The sequence below is a fragment of the Myiozetetes cayanensis genome, unplaced genomic scaffold (assembly GCF_022539395.1).
Source record: "Myiozetetes cayanensis isolate MyiCay16 unplaced genomic scaffold, myiCay2020 scf2-11, whole genome shotgun sequence".
NCBI classification, from domain to species: domain Eukaryota; kingdom Metazoa; phylum Chordata; class Aves; order Passeriformes; family Tyrannidae; genus Myiozetetes; species Myiozetetes cayanensis.
Genome location: NW_026087411.1, coordinates 57,903,811 through 57,925,206, shown reverse-complemented (window position 1 = coordinate 57,925,206; position 21,396 = coordinate 57,903,811). Strand labels below are relative to the sequence as shown.

General features: G+C 39.0%; 2 protein-coding genes across 4 annotated transcripts in view; both read right to left on the bottom strand.

The window, feature by feature from the left end:
- Positions 1-999: 999 nt before the first annotated feature.
- ALDH8A1 (aldehyde dehydrogenase 8 family member A1) lies at positions 1,000-14,250 on the bottom strand. Of its 2 annotated transcripts, none has more exons than XM_050316825.1 (7): positions 12,515-14,250; positions 7,708-7,855; positions 7,170-7,325; positions 5,275-5,424; positions 4,355-4,611; positions 3,401-3,562; positions 1,000-2,068 (listed from the first exon to the last, which is right to left on the bottom strand). In XM_050316825.1, the coding sequence occupies exons 1-7, from the start codon at positions 12,653-12,655 to the stop codon at positions 1,616-1,618; spliced, it is 1,467 nt and encodes a 488-aa protein (XP_050172782.1). In that variant the 5' UTR covers positions 12,656-14,250; the 3' UTR covers positions 1,000-1,615. The 2 variants fall into 2 exon arrangements, with proteins under 2 accessions (XP_050172782.1, XP_050172783.1); XM_050316826.1 differs by having other exon boundaries at positions 5,275-5,458; positions 12,515-12,663.
- A 118-nt stretch (positions 14,251-14,368) lies between these two features.
- Positions 14,369-21,396, bottom strand: part of HBS1L (HBS1 like translational GTPase) — a 59,333-nt gene continuing 52,305 nt past the window's right edge. For both annotated transcript variants that reach the window (XM_050316823.1, XM_050316824.1), the window contains 5 exons: positions 19,504-19,594; positions 17,779-17,887; positions 17,092-17,192; positions 16,067-16,211; positions 14,369-15,033 (listed from right to left, as the gene is read on the bottom strand). In XM_050316823.1, the coding sequence (XP_050172780.1) occupies positions 15,022-15,033; positions 16,067-16,211; positions 17,092-17,192; positions 17,779-17,887; positions 19,504-19,594 (458 nt within the window). In that variant the 3' untranslated portion in view covers positions 14,369-15,021. The remainder of the gene's footprint in view (positions 15,034-16,066; positions 16,212-17,091; positions 17,193-17,778; positions 17,888-19,503; positions 19,595-21,396) is intronic.

Here is a 21,396-nt window from a genome sequence, read left to right as displayed (position 1 = left end):
GAGAGAAAAGACTGCCTTTATGCAGACGTAATTTGAAACAGCCTGTAGGCATTTTATTTTGCTGAGAAAAGTGCAAATCCAGCATGAGCTTCACCAAACTCTGGAAAGAAAATATTAATCCTATCTAGAAAACATACTCTCGAAAAGTAAACCATGCAAAAAACTTACCTTAAATAGAAATATCAAAACAAAGGTATGGTTTGGTATTCATATATTGGCCTAGAGACTCCTCTAGATGGTCTGCATCAGTTTTATAAGGTAATAATAAGCCCTGCACATCATAGTTCCATAACTTTAGAAAATTTATAAACCACAAATATAATTGCATTTTTTATTAACCCCAAATCTCTCTGTATTTTCTTTTTTGTGTGCAAAGAAGCAGCAGAGAGCTATTTGCTACTCCATTCTTTCACTTCTCTTCAGTCATAATTTTTCATCTATTTTTTTTATTTTTTATGTGGCCCTTTTTTCCCCCCCCCAACAGCCCTGTAAAAATATCCAAATGATTTGTTAGCTCTTCTCAGAATACAGGCACTTATGAAACTCCATGCAACTTTGTTTACTGTGAAATGCAGCTCAAAACTTGAAAAACAAATCATGAAGGGTTGCTTTAAAAATTCAGTAGCAAGCTAACCTTTTCGGGGGGAGGGGGAAAGAGGGAATGGGTATAAATGTGTATCCAGCTCTATACATCTTTTTGTTGAATGCAAGCAATTTTATGATACACCCAATTTAAAAAAAAAAGTCTCTGCAAACAGACAAGGAAAAGTTGAAAGTGATTTTACATTTTGGTGACAAACATTTCCAACAGTTAGTTCTCTTAGGAGTCATTCCTAGTTTTTATTAATGAAGAATGATGTTGTCTGGGATGCAGCCATACTTTTGTGAAGGGATGTTAAAAACCACCATCACTGAGGCCTAGAAGTGAAAGAAGGCTTTAATTTCAAAATAGTCAGAGATCAGGCATTAGGATGATTCAGCTGCACACTATAAAGCAGGTTATAACTAAAATATTTATTGTCTCCATGAATATAATGAGAATTTCATGATCCCATGGTTTAAAACCACTTAGTAAATTAAAGGTAGTTCCTCAGGCTTTCAGTGTTGAAGAGCATTAGTCCTTATCTGATATCAGTGAAGTGCAATATGGATTGATATTGGACCATACTGTTTAGAGTGAAAATGGACTGTTTCCCATTACAATATCAGCCTTACCATGTGCTTGTCGCTTTGTCCCTCAGGGTAATTCATCAACCAGAGGTACAGTCACATATCCCTCTTTCTCCAATCTGCCTTAGAGAGACAGGTTTTTGAGACCCGAATACTCAATAAGCTTTAGGATCCATAAAATAGGCAAGTCATCTGGCTGGGGATGGATTGACTGTGGAGTCCACAGTGATCTTCTCATTCAACATGAAAAGCTGCCTTCAACATTAGCATTTCGAGATGGTTGTTTTCAGTTGTCATTGATATTATTTGTTCAAGAAAAAGATAGCCACAATAGCAGCCTGTGTTCTAGAGAGCCATTTTTGGTAACTCAAATTACTGTAATTTATTTTTTGTAACTCAAATTACAGTCAGTTATTTTACTCTAAAATACTTCCTTTTACCTATGTCAGTGCTTTATTGTGATGGTTTTGACTTCAGTGAAGAACTCGTAGGAATCCTTTGCTCCCTCCCTTCCAATGCCTGAGGCTTTCATCCCACCAAATGGCAAGTTCAGATCTCTCACAAGCCAGCAGTTGGTCCACACCAATCCAGCCTGTAGCCTGCGTGCCACCCGGTGAACCCGTCCTACATTGCTGGACCACACAGTGGCCGACAAGCCGTATTTCACACCATTGGCTCTTTTGATCACTTCTTCTTCTGTGTCAAATGCTACCACGCATGTCACAGGACCAAAGATCTCTTCTTGCATGCAACAAGATTCATCCTTAACTTCAGTAATAACTGTGGGCAACATGAAATAGCCTTTCTGGTTGCCAGGTGGGAGATCCAAAGCATCCACTCCCTCTCCACAAAGGACTCTGGCTCCTTCAGCCTGGGCTTTCTTCACATAGTTTCTTACCTGGGGAAGCAACAGGAAAACATCAGTGCTAAAGGACATCAAATCCTGAGGGTCCACACATCAGCAGGAGCCCCTGAATAACTCCAGCTAGAACATACTGCCCTCCTACAACAGAGGGCAGCTTTCCTTTGTTCTTATGTTTCTTTAAAGAAAAGCTCTGTATTTCTTGCTGAAAAAATAATTGTTTGCTCTTTCCTAACTTACTAGCCTAGCAGGCAACACTGCTGATCCTTCTGGATAAGTACTGTCAAAAGGGTAGGGCCCTTGGTGAAAACACGTGTGCTCCCAGAGCCTCCCTCCCTTCTTCTAGGGCAGTCTGCCACATATTCCATGCCATGGTTCACTCCTTTACTCCAAGGGATCAGTAATATTTTCCTGGCTCACAGGCAGGCTTATTAAATGTTTACATGCCATTAGGATGATGAAGCCATGAATGCCACAGAAAATCTCATCAATAAATTATTAAAGATGTTTCCATGGCTGCTGCCACCATATGCTTGCTACCTTGAACACATCAGACATGCTGTTGATCTGCTTCTGCCTTTCCGCAATTGTTGCCTGGTTTCTCTCCTTATAGAAAGCCCAGAGAGATACCACAGGGCTTCCTTTTCTTGTTCTTCTTTTAGGCACCTTGGTAGGTTAAACTTGGAAGTCCTTTATGGAGCCACAGACAGAGGACCTCGGGAAGCAGGTGTTTCTACCGCTCTACTTCAGAACAAGAGAACCTGCTGAGGCATCAGAAAGCATGACAAAGGTCTGGCTTTCTCTCAGTCTGTTGGTTTTTTTTTCTTGCTTATGCTGGTTGTGTTGGATAGTTTTGGGATATGAGCAGCTGCTCTCCCTGAACTCTCTCTGACACCACAATATTCATTTCATATAAGCCACTAAAGCCGACTATGTTTAACTGTGCATCATCTCAGCCACTGTCCACACATAGGCAATTCCAAATTACTGCAAGCAGTTCTAGGAAAATGTGTTTTGTACTCCCCAGAATTTGCCAGAGCAATACAAAAATAAGACTTTTAGCTTGTCAACTAACTCATTAGGCAAATGCACTATTAAAATCCATGAAAATGTTACTGAGCTCTATTTCATTCAAACAGGAAGAAATACTTTTTTTTGTAATTTTAAATTATTTTCTTCAGAGTAATCGTGTGATCCCAAGCCAGAAGCAACAGAAACCTCATAAAAAAGATGCCTTATAAGAGCTTTGAATCATCATCCCTCAGAGCTGATCTTGGAGAGGACATGATCCTTTCCATATACCTCTGAAATCACCTTACGCAGCCCTCTAGAAGATGAGATGAAATTACAAACTCTGTGTAATATCACCTTTTCTAGATGTTCTTTGCTTATCAGTGCTCCCACATCGACTGTAGGATCTGAGGGATTCCCGGTCTTCCACTTCTTGGCCTCTGCTACAAACCTCTTCAAAAACTCACTGTATATGCCCCTCTGAACAAAGATCCTGGAGGTGCAGAGACAGATCTCACCCTACCAAAAAGAAAGAAACAAATACAAAATCAACAATATTGGTTCATATTACACTGTACTACTGATGCATCCTAGGAGACATTTCACACAATGAGACTTGTGTCCCCACACCCTCAGAAGTGCAAACTCCATAAATCAAGCACTGTAAAGTGGGATTTTTTTCCAGATAAAAAAAGGAAAAGGGAAGGAAAAGAAGAAAAAATATCAGGATAATGTAGTCACTACCATAAGTAGATTTGATTTTTCATTGATTCCATGCCTTCTTTTTCAACATTTTTCATAGGAAATGTGATTTCCAATTCCGAATGATCTCTGTCTTCATTTCCTGATAATCCATTTCTGATACCAAGCTATTTTTCTGAGTCTTTGCCCTGATACGGTTTCCTGGCTTTGGTAATCTCTCCTGAGGGTGGTGATGAGGGAAGAACAATGTTGGTAAAATTTGGGGGAAGTCTCCTAATTTAATTCCAGCTTCTCACTTACTTGCACGATCGGACTTAACAGCAGCTCCTTCCTGGAGAGATAAGCAGTGTATCTCTTTTGAGAGGAGTAATGACACCTTGTTACCTTCTGATAGAGAGCACAAAGACGAGCCCTTTATTACTCTGATCCTTGCTTATGCAATAATGAAACCTTGTTCCTTTTTCTACTTTGGCTTTTCTCACAACACAATTTCAAAACAGACCTTGACAATTTACAGATCAAAAGGTATAGGCAGATGCACACAAACTCTTGGACACACTCCCCTCCTTGCTGCAAACAGGGTTTATATGCTATGGAGGTGAAAGGAACCTGGTTGGCAAAGCTGGACCTCAGGGTGGTGGGGATGCATTGGCTCAAGTCGGCATCATCGAAGATGATGGCGGGGTTTTTGCCTCCCAGTTCCAGCGAAAGCCGCTTGCAGTGTGGAGCACTTTTCTCCGTGATCCGCTGGGCTGTCAGTGTGCTTCCCGTGAAGGAGATCAGAGGCACATCGGGGTGGCAGACAAGGGCTTCTCCTGCCTTGGCGCCCGTTCCGAACACTATATTCACCACCCCATGAGGAACCCCTGGTAGGAAGAAAGGCACACAGTCATTGTACCTTTCCCATTGCTCAGCAGGTTTCACTTCACTGTGTTTTGTCCCAGAAGTTAGAAAATCACCCATAACTCCAGGGTGTCAAATACTGACCCCTTAACGTAGGTAGAAGCTGAAATGCATGGTATTAAATAGCTCTGGAGATCATGGGTTAAATGATAAAACCAGTTCCACTGATCAGTCAATCTCATCTGATATGCATCAGAGATCCAGTTTTCAGTCATTCAGGGAAGAAACAATCATCCTTCCAGTTTTAGTTCACAGGGCACCAAATACAGCCATGACACAGACACCAAGAGTTGATTCTCACTCTTGTATGTCTCATGGTTCGTCTGCTGGCACCACAGACTTAAGGACATCCTTAAGCAGAGTGCAGGAGGGGCAAAGGAGACCCACAAAAACTTTTCATCAGAAGATAGCGGACAAAAATGGGCAATAGTTGGAGTTGGAGGGATGGGATAGTGTGAGGATTGGGAGAGCTTTTTTTCTCCAGTGCAACATTCAGCTACAGCAGTCTTTCCCAAAGCCTTTGAGCACCTTCTGATTTCTACAACAACAACAAAAAAACCAAGAAAATGGTGCACAGACAAGCGTTTCCACCCCATTCACCCTCCTTAGCATGCTACAGGACTTACCTGCTTTCTCCAAGAGCTTGCACATCATCCAAGCTGTGACAGATGTCATCTCACTTGGCTTGGCAACCACAGTATTTCCACATGCAATGGCAGGAGCTATTTTCCAGGTCAACAAATATAGCGGCAAATTCCAAGGACTGATTAAACCAGCTACAAAGCAAATCAAAGACCGAAGTTCAACCTGCTGGGATACAAAACTCGTTTCTCTAACCTGAAGAAGTTATACACCAATTAAGATTTATGAAGGGAATTTGGCTGTGGCTGTTAATTCCAGACAATTGTATGATAAATTTGCAGCACTTCTTTCAGACAAATAACTTTCTAAAAGAACTGTGCAAATGATTCTAAAAGTGATCAGCTGAACTTTCTGAATCAAAGTTTTGCTGCTTCTTCAGGACAGAATCTGATATTCACAGAAAGTTTTTCAGTGTTTCCTAGGAACGTTAATGCAAGATTAGCCATAACAATCATTTACATCAACTGCTCTGTGGTAATACTTTCTATTAGCAAACAGCAGGTGAAGGTAATTATAGGGATTGTGAGGGTCCTTAAAGATCACCTAGTTCAAGTTCCCCTGCCGTGGACTGGGACACTTTTCACTAGACCAGGTTGCTCAAAGCCCCATCCAACCTGGCCTTGAACAACTCCAGGGATGGGGCATTGACCAGTTCTCTGGGAACCTGTTCCACTGACTCACCACCCTCACAGGAAAGAACTTTTTCCTAATATCTAATCTAAACCTACCCTCCATCAATTTGAAGCCATTACCCCTTGCTCTATCACTACATGTCCTTATAAAAAGTCTCTCTTCAGCCCTCTTTTAGGTCTCCCAAGAGCTTTCTCTTTTCCAGGCTGAATGTGTTAGCTCAGATCATTCTTGCTTTCTTTTACTCTTCAAAGCTTTTCTTATTTTTCAGTATTAATATTACAAAAGTGTGTATAACATATAGTACATATTTTACAGATAAATTTTAGTCTAACTCATCAGTGCCAAAATTTATCACTGTACAAAACTTTTGTTCCCACAAATTGCTCAATTACTAGAATTATTTTCAGTAATTGCCTGTAGGAATATTTTCGCTTTACATATTTATAAGAAATTACGAAAAAAAATCTGTGATTGTTAGGTGTGACTCCTCACAAAAGCCACAGGATTTCTTGCTGTTTGATGGAGTAGATACAATGAGGGACTTTTCCTTATGAGAGTGATTTTACCAGAAGTAGTCATGTTCTCCACTGCTCAAGAAAACTTTCAAATGGGTCCACTAGCTTAGCCAAATTTATGTTTTAAATAATTCAAGTGTAAATGTGGTGCACTCATATATATTTAATGCTATATGTTTATTTATACTATATATATATAATATAACCTAATAATGAAATCAATATAACACCATTACTTTGTCAGCTCGGCATAGCTGCTTCATTTCTGAAGCAGCAGCAGCATCTAGTGGCTGAGTTCAGCAGTTCCCCAGCTAGAACTGGTTTATCCACCCATGTGCACTCAGGTCACAGACTCATTGTAAACAACTACTGCTTTCCCAAAGGTGAGGAGTATCCTGCTCTCTCTGCAGGATTAGCTGTTAAATGCTCTGCAGGCCTCACTGACCAACAGCCATAATGCTTACTTACAAAGACTCACATGAACAAAACACAGGAGAGATTTTGAGGGTGAGAGCTGGCAGGTTTGGCTTTTTATGGTGTGCAATAATTTTTTTTTGCCATGAAGTAGCATAAGTGATTTTATGTGAAGTTGCTGATGCTTTAGCGGACAAGCCATGTTTCGCACATGACTCAGAGACAATAAATGCTGTTGAAAAAATGCTCTCTCTTTGCTGAGACGCATTTGAGGTAGACATTTTGCCAAGCTATTCAGCATGTCAAGATCATCATACCAACTCCAACAGGTGCCCTTGAGGTGTAATGCACACAGCCCATGGTTGCCATCTCAGTGCACTCTGTGACGTGGTGAAGGATGGAAGAGGCAAAGAATCGGAAGTTGTATGCAGCTCGAGGGATGTCCACTGTTCTGGCAAATGTAATAGTTTTTCCTGAAACAAAACCAAGCAAGCACAGTGCTGTTATCATGGATAGAAACAGTGCTTTATACTCTGCTCTGAAAGTTGATTCGCGTGTTTTTTGGGAAATGTCTTTCGTCCTGCGCCCAAGTAACCCCCAGCACAGTGCAACCCTTAGTCAATGACAACAGCCCCCCACCAGTAATGCATTCCAAATACCTAATAACTGAAATCAATATCAGCAATTTTGAAAAGCAAGAATGCCCCAGGAATCCAAAATCCAAAATTTCTTCAAAGTTCATGCACATCAACTCCAGTTTGCTCCAACAGTTTATACCATATTAAAAATTTCCTCCAAATCCTCCATTTCAATAATCAACAAGACACACTTGAGATGAACAGTTCCAACTTTTACCCTGATCCTTTGACTCTGCTTGAGCAAATGCTTCCAGGTCATGTTCAATCAGGTCTGCCAATTTGTTCAGGATCTGAGATCTTTCCAATGGACTTTTTGAGGACCAAATTGGGAAGGCATCTTTGGCAGCTTTGACAGCAGCTTCCACCTTAAAAAGTAAAAGAGGGTTGGTGAATGTTTATGAAAGGCATAAGAAAGTATCAAACACTCAGCAGATGAATCTATATTTCAGAGGTTAGTAATCCAGATCACACTGCTGGGAAGATGACATCTCCTTAGAGCTTCTCCTTTGTCATCAAGACACTATCCTATAACTCAAGAAGTGTTATTGGAATAGAGTATCTAGAAAAGAAAACTCCACGGGAACTCTTGCTTTTCTCCAAATTCCAGCAACTTGCAGGCAACCCTTCAGGCCTGGAGGAAATGCTGGACTGGTCAACTGGTACCAGCAAGTGCAACTGACCAAACCGAAGCAGAATCTTGTCTCTCATGAAGAATATAGGAAGAATTTCCCCTGGAGCAAATGCTGTTTCAGTCTAAACATCCACAGCCCTTGCAATACAGGACTTCAACTGTACCAGACAATGATGAAAGTAAGGGGCTGCGGAAAGAACAGACTATATGCCCTGCTAGCCCTTGATTTCCTCCTCTTTGCACCGTTTGGTTTAAGCAAGGACAAAGAATATATTTAGGGAATGGACACTCAGAAAAATTTTATTTTACCAGATCACAGCTAGAAATTCATTAATTCCCTCACAAGAAAAAAAAGTCCTTTCTAAACTCTTGGAGTTTAATCAGTTCTCTCATCAGACACCTATTGAAACCTACAGGTAAGGATCATTATATGCATTTATATAAATGCATACCGGTCTTATCAGTATTTCACTTGAGATGTACATGAGTGCTGCATGGTCCTTCAGCCTGACCTTTCTTCTGAACAGTGGCAGATAACCAGCACTTTTCTGAAGCAGACTAGGCTTCAAAGGATTGAAATTTCTTTCAGAAAGAAAAAGCAAAAGCTTTCTCTCCCATCAATCATTTCCTCCAGACTCTTGAGTGGAAGTTACCTGCATCTATTGATTTATAAGCAGTTCCTTCTTGATGTTTACCAGTCTCAGACTAAGATGGTCATCAATATCCTTCCACGTTTTAATTAAGTGTCCTATTTTCCAATTTTTCTTCCTATGTATCACTTCTTCATTGTTCCCAATGTCTTATCAAGATGGGTTTTTAGTCAAAGCTTTCTTAGCCGGTTTCCCAAAATTTTTGCCATGAAATTCCTTTAGATTTTGGAAATCTGCCAAAATCAGTAACTAGGAAGATGTTGATGTAATATTAATCAGACCATTATGACCTCTCCAAATGTTGCCACATTGCTGATTCCCATGCAGTCACTAAAGGCTCCTTTCCACCAGTTCTGCAAAACTGAGTTCCAAATTTGTTCCTTCTGATGCCTCAGAGCTTTTTTTGATTTTTTTAGATTTTGTAGATTTTAAAACTAATTGTGTAGTAAATGTAGATTTTAATGTAGCTGTATTATATCCCTTACCCTTTATCAATGTCTCTAAATTCCATTAGAGTATTTAGTCTTTTTCCAAGGTAGAATTATAGAAAAACACCCCTGTTTAAGAACATCTCACTCTAGGCCTGGACCAGGAAATATCACACAGACGAAGCAATCTTCAAGCCCAGAGCTTTGGAGGAACTCCAAGGACTGTAAGTGCTTTGGTAGAAGATGAAGATGAGAAAGAAGGTATCCCAAACGCCCCCAGACCCAATTCCCAAAGGAGTGTCTTGGGGCAGAACGGGGCAGAACCAGGGGTGGACAGACCTGGGATTGGATGGACCTTATTATAAAATCATAGAACCACTGTCTGGGTGCGTGCACGCAGTGTGTATTCCTCTAGGCCTACTGCTCTCTTTATCTTATCTTACACATTAAATTGGCCTGGAGTCTTTTTCTCCATGGTCTTTTTAGGCAACGCTTCAGATTGTGATGGGTGTTATAAAAACCATCACAAAATATTTTACAGACACTCCAATGATGTTTTACTAATGAGGGCACAAAATTTCAAGCAGGGAAAAAATCTACCTACCCCTTCTTCTTCCCCCTCCCACGCACATGAGAATTTACGGTCCTCATAAAAGTAAGACCCAGAGTTTGAGAGCCAGAGCAACACCAGTACAGAGGCCAAGGAAGGAAATAAACCAACATGCACAAGGTCACATGGATCATTGCCAAGCCCAGAAACCTAGACTCTAGTCTTTCAACTTTAGTTCAACAGCCTACTGCTCAAGTGCTGATGATAGCAGGCTGTCAGTCACTGAACAGCTGAAGCAGGACCAAAGCAGGCCTGGGAAAGGGGAACTGCAGCTTCCTGAGCGAGTCCGGTGCAGATGCCATGCTACCCTGAAAAGGTTCACCCTCTGTGAAACCACACCACCTTCACTAATTAACTTATTCTTCCACCCTCCCATCTTGTGATGCTGTTGCTCATCTGTCCTTTCCTCTGTGGCCTTTTCCACCAGGTGCTGCCAGGACAGGAGATAATAACTAAGACTATCTGCATTTTTAACCCTTCAGTGGGTTTAGAAGAAGGACAAAAATGCTGCTTTTTCAAAGGCAGTAGAAGGGAAAACTAGTAAAGGAAGGAATTAAGTGCCAGTAGATTCATCTAAAAAAGGCAAGAGGAAAAAAGGGGAGAGATTGGTACAGATGTAAGAAAGCATACAAAAGTTAAAGTTACTTAGTTTGACTAGCAAAAAGCAGCAAAGACAGTCAAGCCACAAAGAAAACACATGTAAGAATTCAACTATGAACTTGTGTGTCTGAAACACTTCCTTCTGCTTTCCTCTTCTGCACAAGACAGACACAGAAACAACACACAATCCAGACCGATGGTAAAAGGTTGATATCAAAATACCCCAAACTATATTGCTCTCAAGACATGATTTTGCTTTCGCAGGGGATGATGGAGAGGAGAAAGGTTCTTTAAAGAGAGGCTTTTTGAAAGTCGATATTTGCCAGTACTAATTAGTCCTCACCAGCCTGTCTTTTGGAGATACAGGGCACCTGCTTAGCCTGCTGTTGCACTGCTATTCAGAATTTAAGACATCTAGGCAGGGGAACAAACTAACCCCTGAAAAATTGCATTCAGTGTTTTTGGCAGAAAGGGGTTGAAATGGCTACTGCAGCTGAAGTGGTGTTAAACTCCAGAGTTAGCAACAGATTTGCTTTCACCTTCTAATCTTCCACTAATATTAACCAAGAAAATATCTAGCTGGGCATTACACCTTGCTGGAAACCAGCATCCTGAGTTCTTTGTTGAACTCAGGCCTATATGCTTATTTTGGTATCTCTAGATAACATCAAGTGATATGTGATTGCATTTTCTTCAGCATATTCCATCAGTCATCAGTGGACACCAGCTCTGCAGAGCCTAACCTTCTTGTGAGCAGTCTAAAGGTAGGACTAAAGCACTCACCAAATTTACAGGTCTTTAAATTGGGTTCCCATTGCTGCATACAACCACTAACTCAGAAACTGAAAGAGAAAAGCCATTGCTCTTGGCAATTTCAACTGTATCTCCAGAGTGGCCCGAGGCCTACTTTGTTAGGCTGTTCTGGTATTCTCAAATATCTTTTAATGATTTTGCAAATGAATGGACAGGAAGATTTGGACCTGCACATAAAAGAGAAGTCTGTTCAGATATAATTAGGGTTATAATGAACTTATACGTATTTATTCTGTTACTCTTTAACCCTTGGTCATCAGCATCTAACAAATATTTACCCAGTTGAAATCACAGTGCAAAGGTTTCTGCTGAGAGAAGCAAAGAGAAAAGATGTTACTAAGGCTGAAGTGCAAGTGAAGGGCTACAGACAGTACTAGTTTGTTTTAAATATAATTTTGAAAATACTGTCCGCTACTACTTGTCAATATTTTCCAAGTCCTTTGTGCTATCCAAGCTTATCCACCAGCAGCTTCTCTCTTCAACTAAATCTGAAGCACTATTTTGGACACAGACTTGTAGGTCCCTTATAAAGTAGCATCAATGAAACTGCAGCTCCTCTGATGAATGTCATTGCCCATCCACACCTGCACACATACAAGGTACCGTGAAAACATTGATCCCGCTAGAGAGTATGGGATCAGGAAACCTTTTCACGCAGAAAACAGGGTATGTTATAAAGAAACGCACTCACTACAGCCACTCCATCACCTCCACTGAATATCCAACTGCTAAACCAAAACCAAAGAGATCCAGAAGGAAGCTTTTTACCATCTTCAGAGAAGAGACAACAAGTCAAAAATCCTTTTAAATGAAAACTGAAAATAATCAAGACACTAAGGGAGAACACATTTAGTTACATATGGTGCCTCTAAGTTTATTTACAGAAGAGATGAATAAGCACTTTTCTCCCTTACAGACTGTTTATACTTCCAGCCAATCTGAGCATTATTGTTAACTTATGCACACGACATTTCCCATGTGAGCTAACGGAGCTCCATGCAAGCTACTGAAGTTTTGTTAATTCATATCACCTTAGGATTCAGACTGCAACTTTCTAGTAGCAAAATGTGAAAAATAACAGCATTTGCTGACACAGGAGGGGATTACACAGCACTGCAACATTATCAGCATTACACAGCGCTACAACATTAACTACAACTCGCTCATTTAAGTGTTGAAGTCTTACTTTACTTATTTTACTGTTCTCTTACTGTCAGCCTCTCTTACTCAAAAGATTATTGTTATGTGCATTTAACATTTTTCACTTCTTTGTACATCTGGATAGTACTCACCTCTTCTTTGCCACTGTCTGGCACCTTGCAATAGACCTCTCCGGTGGACGGATTATAGGAGTCTATGTAGGAGGAACAAGGAATAAATTTCCCACCTATAAAGTTTTCCAGCACTAAGAGAGCCTTTGACTGAGCCATCATTAGCTGCTTGCTTCATCTGTGACTTTTCTTCTGAGGCATCAGTTTAGATTAATATGTCTGTATGTATTTGCAGAGCGAGTCTGAACTCCTCCCCCTCTCTCTCCCTGCCACCGCTTGCTTGCTTGCATGTGGGAACAAATCCTGGTTACAACAGCAGGAAAGGGGGAACGGGGAAAAATTACTATTTCTGTGAAGAAGCAAGGAGGTAAAACCAGCATAGCTGCTGGAAAACAGCTCTTCTTTCTCTCTAGGAAATAAAGTACCAAACGAAAAAAAGGAAGATTCAGATTATCAAATTGCTCTAAGACTCCAGAGATATTCAAAGCACTACATCCAGAGTAGTATGTTGTCACTGGGAGATTGTGAATGTTTCAATTAGCAGTCTAGAAAGGTTTTGCACCCTAAGCCGCTGCCAAGCCATCAAATTTCTTGTGGATCAACATGCAAGAATATTTTGATTGAATAAAGGTGATATGTTTCTATTGCACAATAACAGATCATTTAAGCTTCAACCAATTGGCACCTCCGGGCAGAGTTCAAATCTGTGCTGAAAGATAGTGCAGTCACATTGAAACTGGATTAGGTAATACCTCTGCTTCTCCCAAGCTACAAACTGGGAAAGCATGCAGTAGCTTTTCTGCCATCACAGAATAGTGAGCCTCAAAATTTATTGCAATAATGTGTGAGAAGAGTTATCAGAGGTTCACCCCGTATCACACTTCCTTGTCCATGAACAGTAAGGAATTTATGCAAGTTTTAAAACTGAAGACACATTCTTGTGCCTGTAACTGCCTGCTGGCTTAAAAGCAACCTAAATATTTTCAAGGTCTGAAGGCAAGTTCAAGTAGGACAGGTTCAATGCAGGAGCTAGGCAGTATGAATCTCTGGAATACAGAAGGGTACCGAAACATTCACAGCTGATGGTGAAACTGGTAAGAACTTAAGTGCAATTTCTGGACTACAAAATGACATAACAAACAGTGATAATTCATAAGCTTCAGTTTTGGCAATAACAGTTTTCAGGTAATTCAGACTCATAGGATTTTGCATGCACATAAAGCATTGCTGATACTTCTAAAAACATTTGTGCAGTCAAGAGTACAATTTATCTGTGTGGTCAACTGCTGAACTGGGGCTAAAGCACATAAGCACAAAAAAGTTACCTATCAAAAAAAGCATGTGCAAAGTGTCGGTATGGACCATACATGACTTTGAACCAAGTAACAATCACAGGCAAAGTTGAGTTGTCTCCACTCTGCACTCATACAAGTCTTGAAATACCTGAGGTCTTTTCACACATCCTATTGAAAAAAAGACAAGTTGTAGTCAAGTGTGTCTGTCCTGAGCCTACGCTGGAGGTAGCAAAAGGACCTTCTTTTTAGTTGGGAGGTTTCATCTGCCCATTATTGAAAAGCGGGAAGGAATTACAGGCATAAGTAAGCACAATAACTGGCTTTAGCAGATATCATAAGAATAAACTGTCAGTCTTTGTTCAAAAGAGCACTAAGTCTGAATGAAAGAGAAGTGTATGCACAGTAGCTGCACTGAGTAACATGAGAAAAACTGAAATTATTTATTCAGAAAGACAAGCTGGATGCCAGTTTTGCATTTTTGCTTGCAAGTTTACTCTGAAACCTCTCGGTTATGGAAAGTAAAAAATTATTCAACCCAACTTAGAACTGTTTAAATAGTAAAAGATGAAGGAGACAAAAATGCTTGGACAAATTTATTTTATTATTCTTATTCTTAAGAATATTCCTATTCTTAAAAAATAAAATTAGCCAGAGTTGGCACAGCTTCCACTACACAGCAAAAGAAATTTTTTTTTAAATAAATTTTGGGACAGGGAAAATAATCCCAGGATAATACTACATGCCATTCTCTTGAAAACAAACTAAATAGTTCTTTTTTCCCTGAATATGAAGTCAACTCAAACCTAAAAATATATTAGACCAATAAAGTTACTTTACTGAATTAATGTGCAGCAAAAAAGCAATCAAAGAAAATATGTAAACAATTTATGTCTGGAAGTAAGGAGCTTTTTTCATGATAATTCATCATCTTTTTCTCCAATTCAACTTTCTAAGATTTTTCCATCAACTTCTCTAAGGCCTAAATTCCACACGGAGAAACACATGGGAGTCTTGAGATCGAGAAGTGCAACACTTGCAGTTGGTATCTTGTTCTGCAGAGGGAGAGACGGATGAAGGGATCCCCAGATGTCTCACATAATTCAGCTTTTGCCATCGTCATCTTCTCTCCAATTAATTGCACTTGTTCCTTCAACTGAAATAACTGGATTCTTAGACAGAAGTTTGGATATCTGATTGTGTTTTGGTTGGACGGTGGAAATTCTGTCACCATGGTCATTCCTTAATCTAAAAATATAAGCAAATGGAAAAAACCCTATGGTGAAAAATGAAGTACTGAATGTAAAACAATCACAGTATTTTTTAACGTGATGCAGTTAGCTGTGGAAAAATAATTCCTTTTGCTCTGAAGTTCTCTGGAACAAGATCACAGGTACTAAAACAGCAATTCCCAAATAACAATCAGAGATGTTATTTAGTCCCAATTCTAGAAACACTGGTCATCATAGATCTAAATAGAACCCCACTCACTTCAAGTTAAATTTATGAAAAATGGGTGCAAGATGAAAGACCTAATTCTGGATCCTATTTAAGACCAGAGAGATTGGTAAGAGCATTAAAGCTCCAAAGGCCTCTGACAGACCTAGCACATCATTCCTACACATACAAGGAGAAACCACAAGTTTTCATCCAAGTTTTGATATTAAATGACTCTTTAAGTCTTGGTACCAGAACTAGGTTAATGTGACTAAATTGCACTCCTTCAGGCCTAAAATTAAAACTCAAACTCTAATCCGAAAATAACAGCAACATCTTTTCAAAGGGACAGATAGAGGGACATTCATATTTCTGGCTTCTAGAAGGCAAAACATTTATGTTTAGCCCCACAGTTTTTGATTCCTCTTACAAAGAATCAGAAAATATTTATAGGCATCAGTAAGAATGAAATGTACAGTTGTCTTTAATGTTAACAGAAAAAGGTCTGGGACCCTAACTAGACACAGTAGTAATGGCCCATACTTTTTATTTGCAAGTTATTTCCAATATATTTATACAAGCAGATTTCAAAAACACTGATGTATGTTAAAATAGTGAAGTGCTATTTTTTAACTCAAGAGAGGTGGAAAAAAATTCTAAATAGAGTAATTTTTACTCTTAATAAATTGAACAGAACCGTGGCAAGTTTTCCTCATATCTTGCTGAAGCACTGCTTCTTTTTTAGTGGAAAAATTTCACTTTTCAGGCTAGAGGATGTAAAACAGATCTTAACCATAATATTATTCCTCTGCAGAATAGAAAGTCTGTTACAAAAATGCCATACCTCTGTAACAACTCCTGCAGCAATAGTGGAACCACTGTAGCGTAACATAAATCTCCCCAGCTCTTTGAAATCTTTGTACAACTCTAGAGCAACAGGTCTTTGAGTCTGTAGTTCTATTAGAGCATTCTGTCCTTTAGTCAAGAACCTGCAGGCAAATAAGCAAAAAATTCTATTAGAAATATATATGCATGCATAAATGAAGAAAAGAACACTGAATAAATGGGGGATAATCAAGTTAAAAGGCCAAAAGTATAACTATCAAGCTTGATTTCAAGTGTAACCCAAGCCATGAGACTGAACACTCATTTGCCTGGAGTACACATTTAAAAAAGGCATCTGAGGTTTCTTCAAAAACTTCTAGAGAAGGGTACTCATCACAACATTTAGCAAATTGTTTTGAAGTTTATTATCTCATTAACACCTGTTTTTTCATGCCAAGTAGAAATGAAGCCTTGTTTCAAGCCCCACAACTAAAGAGTCAATTCATTGCTGTGTAGAAATCTGTAATAGTTTTCAGACATGCAGTTTCTGGAAAAGGATTATTTTGATAACACTGTATGTATCAAACTGCATTTCTAGCCAAATACAGCTTTAAATAACTAGAGGGAGGTTACTGTAGTTGTATGGGAAGACTCCCTATTACCTGGACCACTGCCTAGTCAAGTGTAGTTTAGACAGTAAACCAGCTCCATAATGAGACCCCATGCTCTAACAGGAAAAAAAGAAATATTATGATAAAAAAATAAAAGGACAAAAACCCTTTAATTGTAGGGTTGTCGATCTAGGATTCACTCCCAATTCTGCAAGCGACCTTAAGCAAGTCATTTGACTTCTCAGGTGCTCCGCATTTATCAAGTGGGCAGGAGGTTTTTCACTTTGTAAAACACGCTGAAATCCAAACATGAAACCAACTAAAACAATGAAAGCATATTCTTATAAACATATTATCGATTCATTGTAGAAACCGCTTGATATTAAAAGTCAACCCATTTCTTGAGTAATCATTAACTATTCAAACCACTTACTTAGGTTTTTTCTTTGTCACTTCACCAGTGCTTTTGTGCAGGACACTCAACAGTCTTGTAATAGTAGCAGGTTCGCTTACTGTTTGATAGTGTAAAAGCACCTAGAAATATTTTTTTCAGTTATTAAACATTCTGTGATAATTAGCAATCCTAGGTGTTAATACCTGAAAACATCAGCTTGTTTTAAGACTTTTTTTTTTAATGCTTATAGAACTTCCTTGTAGGAGTGTCTGCATCACATTCAGTTAACTGTTTCTAGCTCCTAAACTTAGTGATCTCTACAGATGTAACATAAAGGCCATGTTTTATGTCATCACAAATACATTTTTCATTCTTAAGTGTTTTGCTTATGCCACCTCAGTGCAGCATGAACCAATATTTTATTTATTGTAAAAGGGATCTTACACCTAAGTGCATCATTATACTTCTACAAGGTGTGAGCCTCTAAAGGACACCCTAGCTGTGGTAAAACTCACGTCCTCTGAAATGGCTCAGCTATGTATTAAAAGCCAATAACAATATGCATAAGCAGACAGAGCAGCCCCTTACATCTGCTTCAAATTATAGAAGAACCTGTTTCCTCTAGAGAGACAGAACCACTTCTGGATTTTAAATGTATCTTGTATTCAAGGGGTCAAACATGGAGAGGAACATGTAATAAACACAGGAGCTTTCACAGAGACTTACAGGAAATCCTTTAGTGATTGGAATCTCAATATTGAAGATGAGAATCCGAGCTCTGAACCGAGTGCAAACTTTAATGGGTTCTTTGGGATCACAAAATACACAGCCCACACTACAAGAGAGAACAAAAAAAACCCATATACATGTCTTGACATACAAATGTTAATCACTGCACTGGAATAAGATAATTATTTAAAACAAGCAAAGGAAAGACAACACCACTTTAATATAAACAGGGCAGTGGGGGGGTGGATGCATGGATATATCCAGGAAAACTGTATAGAAGCTTGTAACAAAATTAATTCCTAGACAATGTCTACCTTATTTTGTGTGTATGCATGAAGAGGTCTATCTAGTTCAGTGAACAATTACGTCCATTTCTGATCAGTTTCTAAAAATGTCACTGTTTCCTGTGCGTAGGTATTTTTAAGAATTAGACTTTCATTCAGAGATTCAGTGTTTCAGATCAATAGCACAAAATAGTGCAGGGTGCCCAAAATTTCAGCGCTGCTGCCTGTAACTCAACTGTCTTCTGGATAAAGGAACATCGTGATCAGGGCTCAAAACTTGAGCTTTGAGCAGCATTCATTTCCAAAAAATTCTATGTAGAGTCACAAAATAGCTGCTGCTCGCTGTAAGTTGAGAAGTAGACTAGACATAGCTTATTCAGAGGAGGTAGTTTTAGCCATCTAAAATGAAAACAAAATTAATCCCACATCAGAAAACACGACTGAAGAGAACAAATGCCATGACTAAACATATACGATAGATGTCGTCAAATTTCATCGATGTCAAGAGAACTTAAAAATTCGTAAGTTTTCTTGACAAATCTAAGGTATCTCCAAAAGATGAATGACACTAAGGTAACGAATTGACTCAAGCCTTCATTCAACAAGTAGATCAAGACTTTTTCCCCTCCCATTTACCACAGAAAATCACACCCCATTCGGAAACGGCAATACAGAAAAACCCGTACTTCTCCCTTAAAAGCAGAACATAAACTTGAAAAACTACCAATGCAAGGCAGTTTTCAAAGAGTAGTTTGAAAGTTTGCTGCCTGAAGCCCAACTGGAATGTAAAAAAGCTGAAGAAATTATGGGTCTGATTTTCTGGCCTGAACAACAACTGACACTTACCTAAAACCTTGAGGCTAACGCTTAACATGAGACCTGTGGACTGGAATACACACAAAGAGATTTGCTGTGTCTCACTATCTGACCACCCCACCCAAAAAACAGGGTCAGCAAAACATTTAGAGAAACAAATCTTACAAGCAGCTGTGTTGAATAAACATTTTCCATCAATTCCAATTGCCCAGCTTTACTTACTGCTACAAAATGGCAGTTGTTCGGATGTGTTTTGTTAGAAAGATTTATTATTTGGTAAGCTCTTAAAAAATCTTTTGTTACACTTAGCAACAAGCCTTTACTTAATTTAGCAATTAAAAAGTCCAAGGACTAGTCTAAAGGAAGAAAGCTCTGAGCGTTCTCAGTGTCACACTAGGCAAAGTATGAGAACTAACAGTATTCTTCTGAGGTTGCCGTTGCACATGTAGCAGATGTTTCCAACGTTTGTACATGCAAGCCAGGTGATATGCATCATTTTGGTTTTAAATATCCTGGTAGCCACATCATTCTTCAAGTAAACCGCCAATAGTCAAGTGTAATAGTTATATAGCTTTTCATTAAAAACAAACCGTTACTTAGACTGAAACCCAGTTTTGCTCACTTGATTTTGATGATATCCATGCCGGTCAAAGTGAGACTAACGTGATCTCCTGCTGCAGCCCAATCAACTGGTTCATCATGCAGTGTGATTCCTGGAAATGAGTAAGAACAGAACCTCACAGTGAAGTACCTAGGTTCTGACCTACAAACAAACAGCTCTGTTTGGGCCCTTTGTGCTTCATCAACCATTACTCATCAATTTTCAGTATGAATGGGTTGAGAGTAAAAGCTTTTTAACAGAGAAGACAGAGGAAGCTCTTTTCTTCCCCTCAGTGAGGATTCACTATTCTCTCTCACCCCACCCTGCACCATAACATGGCCTTATTTAAACCAGAGGAGGGGACCTGGCACTTGTTATCAGCCCAGATGACGCAATCCTGAAAATGCCGCAGTACTAATATCTCCGAATCTGCCCCACCCATCCTCTGAGGCACATGCACACCCTAGACCGCATCTTTCGTATACTTTAATGGTACTATGTCAACTTTCATTTACCTTACGTGGGTTTGCTGACTCTTTCATAAAAAAGCATAACTGAAGCCTTTCATTCACGACACCATGTCTATTATAAAGGATCTTTAAAAGTAAGTTTTATTCTGATTTTGGTATATTTTAATTTCTTTAAAAGACAACCTGGCTGGTAGATGAGACTAATTCGCTCTGATTTAACATTTTGAGGTTTCTGGTAGATACCAAGAGAGAAGGGAAAAAACTGGTTTTCAGAAATACTGCATATATTTATAGGACCTAGTTCTATTTTGCTACAGATTGTATCTATTGATTTCCAAATCTGTTCCCAAAACCACTTGCCAAAAATATGCCAGAAAGCATCATTCAACTATAAGCATGTTAAGTACCATTTTTTTAGGCACTGTTGATAATTATTTCACATATATGTCAATCTCACAGAATAAGTGAAATTCAGCCTCTTGAAATTAAAAACTTGAATTCTAATGTGCACACTACCTTTAGTTAGCACTGTGCAATAAATTATTTCTTCCTTACATTACATGTAAATAATACACACTTAATGAACTAATATCCCCAATCTTCACTTGCATTTCAGTGATATGAGAGGCAGTACAAAAGAAAAACCATGATCACCCCACTGGTGATAGTCAGACAAAAGACATCTTTTTCCATGTTACTTCCTCCACTCATAGAACAGGGGAGTGAGTGCATTGGTGTAACACCCATTTCACCCATGTTACTGTAACATTCCTGTGCATGCAAACAATGCGCTAGAACAGTATAAGCTGGCACACTGAAAAGCTTCCCAAACTAGCATTGAACAAGGTAGTTTGGGAACAGAACAGGACAGTCAAACCAGCACATTGCTAAATTCAGTCTAAATACTTAGATATAGAAACCTATAGAATCATTTAGATTGAGGACTCAATTTTTTATTCACTGGTCAGTATAGGAAAATCGCAATTTTATCTTTCTGTTTGCATATGAAACAAACAACTCTGCAGTACAAAGACAGCAAGCTTCATCAGAAAATAGATAAGCATTTAATGTCTAGCTACTCCTCTCTTCAGAAATCAAATGTATTGAAATTTAAATCCAATTTTCTTCTCTTTTCTAGTTGCTCAGGGCAATTATATCCTGAAAGTTTGACATTATAAAAGGATCAGTGACAAATCCTAGGAAGATCAAACAGGAGAGACTACTTAATTCTCAAGTTTTTTCACATCCAATTCTTAAGATTAATTTCTCAAGGTTGTTCAACATCTTCACACTTCCTAACAGCAGTAACACTTCACAATAAAGCTGAGTACTAATGATTCCTGTAATGCAGATCTTTATAGACATTGCTAGAACTCAGATGTTTTTATAGAGTCTTCATAAAGCAATGTCAAAAGTCACAAGGTTATTACATTTGGATTATCTG